The 3,467-nt window shown below is 29.9% G+C and overlaps 1 protein-coding gene across 1 annotated transcript; it reads left to right on the forward strand.

Moving 5' to 3' along the window:
* The first annotated feature begins 1,533 nt into the window (after nucleotides 1–1,533).
* Nucleotides 1,534–2,622, forward strand: LOC131640985 (uncharacterized). Its single transcript, XM_058911327.1, has one exon. It carries the CDS (start codon nucleotides 1,534–1,536, stop codon nucleotides 2,620–2,622), a length of 1,089 nt encoding a protein of 362 aa, XP_058767310.1.
* Nucleotides 2,623–3,467: the final 845 nt, after the last annotated feature.

A 3,467-nucleotide genomic window follows, 5' to 3' on the forward strand; every position in this document is an offset into this window, starting at 1 on the left:
TCTTCATTTTCAAACACTCATCTTGTTCATCTACAAAAACATTCATCTTTTTTATCTAAATTTAATTGAAAAACACAAAAATTTACCAAAATCAAGTTTCAAACTCATATCAATTATTGGAATCATTAAATCGGAAAAAAATCTAGCGTCTTCAAATTTGAAAAAAAAAATTACTAAATCTAGATTTCAAACTCATATCAGGGTTATTATCTAAATGTGAAAAAAAAAATCTAGTGTCTTCAAATCGAGAAAAAACCCCTAAATCCACAAAAAAAAATATTTTCAAAAGGTTGCATTTCCAGATTCATCTATCATCTTCCATCATCTCTAAAAATTCATATTCATCTGTCATCTTCATCTTCCATCATCTCTAAAAATCCAACTTCGTCCATCATCTCTAAAAATCCAAATTCGTCCATCATCTACATCTTCAACCTAGATCCATTTATCATCTTCCACCACCATTTTTATTTCAAGAGTCTCTAAAACAAAAAGCAACATTAGTTATAGGTTAAACAAATCTGGAAAAAAATTACATGAATTTTAAAATATTTTTGAATGCAAACTTGCTCTCAAATGTCGAAGATTCTATTTCTAAATTAGTTTCTTGTTTTTTTTTTAATTTTATTTTGAATAACATGCAAGAAATTTTAGAATGAAAATAAAAAACAAATAATGAAACAAACAAGAATGTTATAGTATATAATACCCAAATATGTAAAATGATACAAGATACTGTAAATATTAAATTCTAGATTTCCAACCCAATCACAAAACAAGATTAACAAACTTATGTCTATTATTGAAATCACTAAATCAAATTTAAATGTTATTCTCTAAACCAAGAGAAAAAAATTCGGTGTTTCAAATCTGAAAAAATTTCTAAATTGATCAAAAAATTCTAAAAAAATCTCAACAAAAGCCCTAAATCCACAAAATAATCTCAAAACAAAATATAACAACAAATCCAAAGAAAAAAAAATACATAACCATCACAAAATCTCAAATCTCGAATAATTGAACGAAAGAGAATTTTAACAAATTTTAACTCAACCAAAAAATAGGTTTTTACAAATTTGTAAACCAAAAAAAACTTTAATTTAAAGACCTGAAATTGAAAAGTGTATTCATGTCTATTGGAAAAAGAAATACCAACTATTGAAAAGTGCATGCATGTGTGTTGAAAATAGAAAAACTCAAATTTCAAGGAGAAAAAAAGTGATGATTTGGTGTTGTTTGTTATAATAATAAACAATTATTGTTATTATTATTATTATTATTTTGAAATAGGAATGAATAGTACATGTCTATCATTCATAGAAAATTTTTCAACTTTGCACAGTAGCCATGCACAGTAAATGCTAAAAACTTGACACTATAAATTCCACTTCGTGATATATGTAAAGTACGCAGCAAAGTTTCTAAGGAAAACAATATACTATCAGTCTCTTCTATCTCTCTGTATTCAGTATTCTTAACACGTTATCAGCACGATCGTTTTTATCAGAAGTGTTTACTACACTAGATATAATCATGTCCAATCTTAAGCATCAATTCAAAATTCTAAGCATAACTGGGGAGAACTTCATAACCTGGAACAACAATTTAATAGAGTACCTTTCATGTGAGGGACTTAACAAAATCCTTGAAGGAGACAATTCTGGAAAAACAACAGATGACCCAGAAGAAATGGAAAAGAAAAAGTCAAAAGTGAACAGAATAATAAAGCACCATCTTGATGATGGATTGCAAACAGAATACTCAAATGCTAAAGATCCCAAGATTTTATGGGACAAAATTAAAGCAAGATTTGGACATCAGAAGAAAGTCCCGTTACCCTCATTAATGGATCAGTGGAACAAGTTACGGTTCCAAGATTACAAAACTGTCATTGCATATAATTCTGCTATGCACCAGATTATAGCAAAGCTAGAATTTTGTGGCAAAACTATAACTGAAAAAGAAAAGTTGGAAAAAAAATTTTCAACTTTCCATGCATCTCAGGTATTATTGCAACAACAATATAGAATGAGGGAATACACTGAGTATTCTGATTTAGTTGCAGCTCTTCTGGTGGCAGAACAAAATAATGAGCTCCTTAAAAAAAACCACCAGGCACGACCCACAGGAACAATGCCATATCTTGAAATTAATGCCACGACCTTTAATCGTGGGCGTGGTGGCTTTAATCGTCTTAAGAGACGTGGTGGTCATGCTCGTTCTGATGGTAATAATGGTCATGCTTGTTTTGATGGTCAAAATCAAGGAGGATATCATGGTCGGAACCTTTTCCGCGGTCGAAACTATTTTCATGGTAGAGGACGTGGACGAGGTCATATGAATAATTATAGATCCCCCAGATATGACCAAAATAATTGGAATCGCAAAGGAAAAGGTAAGTATATCCAAGAAGGTCCCTCAAGGAATTATGAAGATATATGCTACAGATGCGGAAAGAAAGGCCATTGGTCTAAGGTGTGTAGAACACCAGAACACTTGTGTAAAAGACCAATGGCATATGTTGAAGAAAAGGGAAAAGAAGTGAATTTTAATGAGATTGAACCCAGAAACAATAATACCTATTTTGAGACTGCTGACTTTGTTGGAGGTGAAACTGATTAAGTAACTATTTAAAATATGTATTTTGAATAATGTTGGTGTGCTTGTTTTATATTTGAAATATGTATCAACTTAAGCATTTGTATGTTGTTAAGATGTATCTTATGTTTGCATAAAATAATAATGTTAAATATGTTGTTAATTTACTCTATTTAATCTTATGTCTATTTTAAGAAGGTTATACATGGAACATGTCAAAGACATTTGCATTCCGGACAGTGGAACTACAAACACAATCCTCAAAAGTAAGAAATAATTTACTGAAATAAATCCCACTAAAGGTATAATAAATACAATCTCAGGTACTGCAGATTTGATTGAAGGAACAGGTAATGCTATGTTCATATTACCAAATGAGACAAAATTTGTCATTAACAATGCTTTATACTATCCAAAATCAAAGTGAAATTTGTTGAGTTTTAATGACATATATCGTCAAGGATATGATACTAAAACTGCAACTGAAGGTAATATGAAATACATTAATATTACTTCTAATGTTTTGGGAAAGAAGATAATTTTAGAAAAACTACCAAAATTGCCTTCTAGTTTACGTTACACATATATACATGAAATTGAATGCAATTTAGTAGTAAAAGAAGATCTCAAAATTGTGATTTTATGGCATGACCGTTTAAGGTCACCCTGGTTCAACAATGATGCGTAAAATAGTTGAAAGTACACATGGTCATCCATTGAAAAGTTTAAAACTTACACAAGATGATAAACCATGTGAAGCTTGCTCTCTTGGCAAACTAATAACAAAGCATTCACCAGGAAAGATTCAGACAGAATTTGTAACACCCCATATTTTCTAATTTTAATTTAATAGGAAATTAAATTATTAT

The sequence above is a fragment of the Vicia villosa genome, unplaced genomic scaffold (assembly GCF_029867415.1).
Source record: "Vicia villosa cultivar HV-30 ecotype Madison, WI unplaced genomic scaffold, Vvil1.0 ctg.003444F_1_1, whole genome shotgun sequence".
NCBI lineage: Eukaryota > Viridiplantae > Streptophyta > Magnoliopsida > Fabales > Fabaceae > Vicia > Vicia villosa.

Bases quoted from the DNA above. Each gene is read 5' to 3' on its own strand.
- LOC131640985 (XM_058911327.1), top strand. From the start codon at position 1,534: ATGTCCAATCTTAAGCATCAATTCAAAATTCTAAGCATAACTGGGGAG.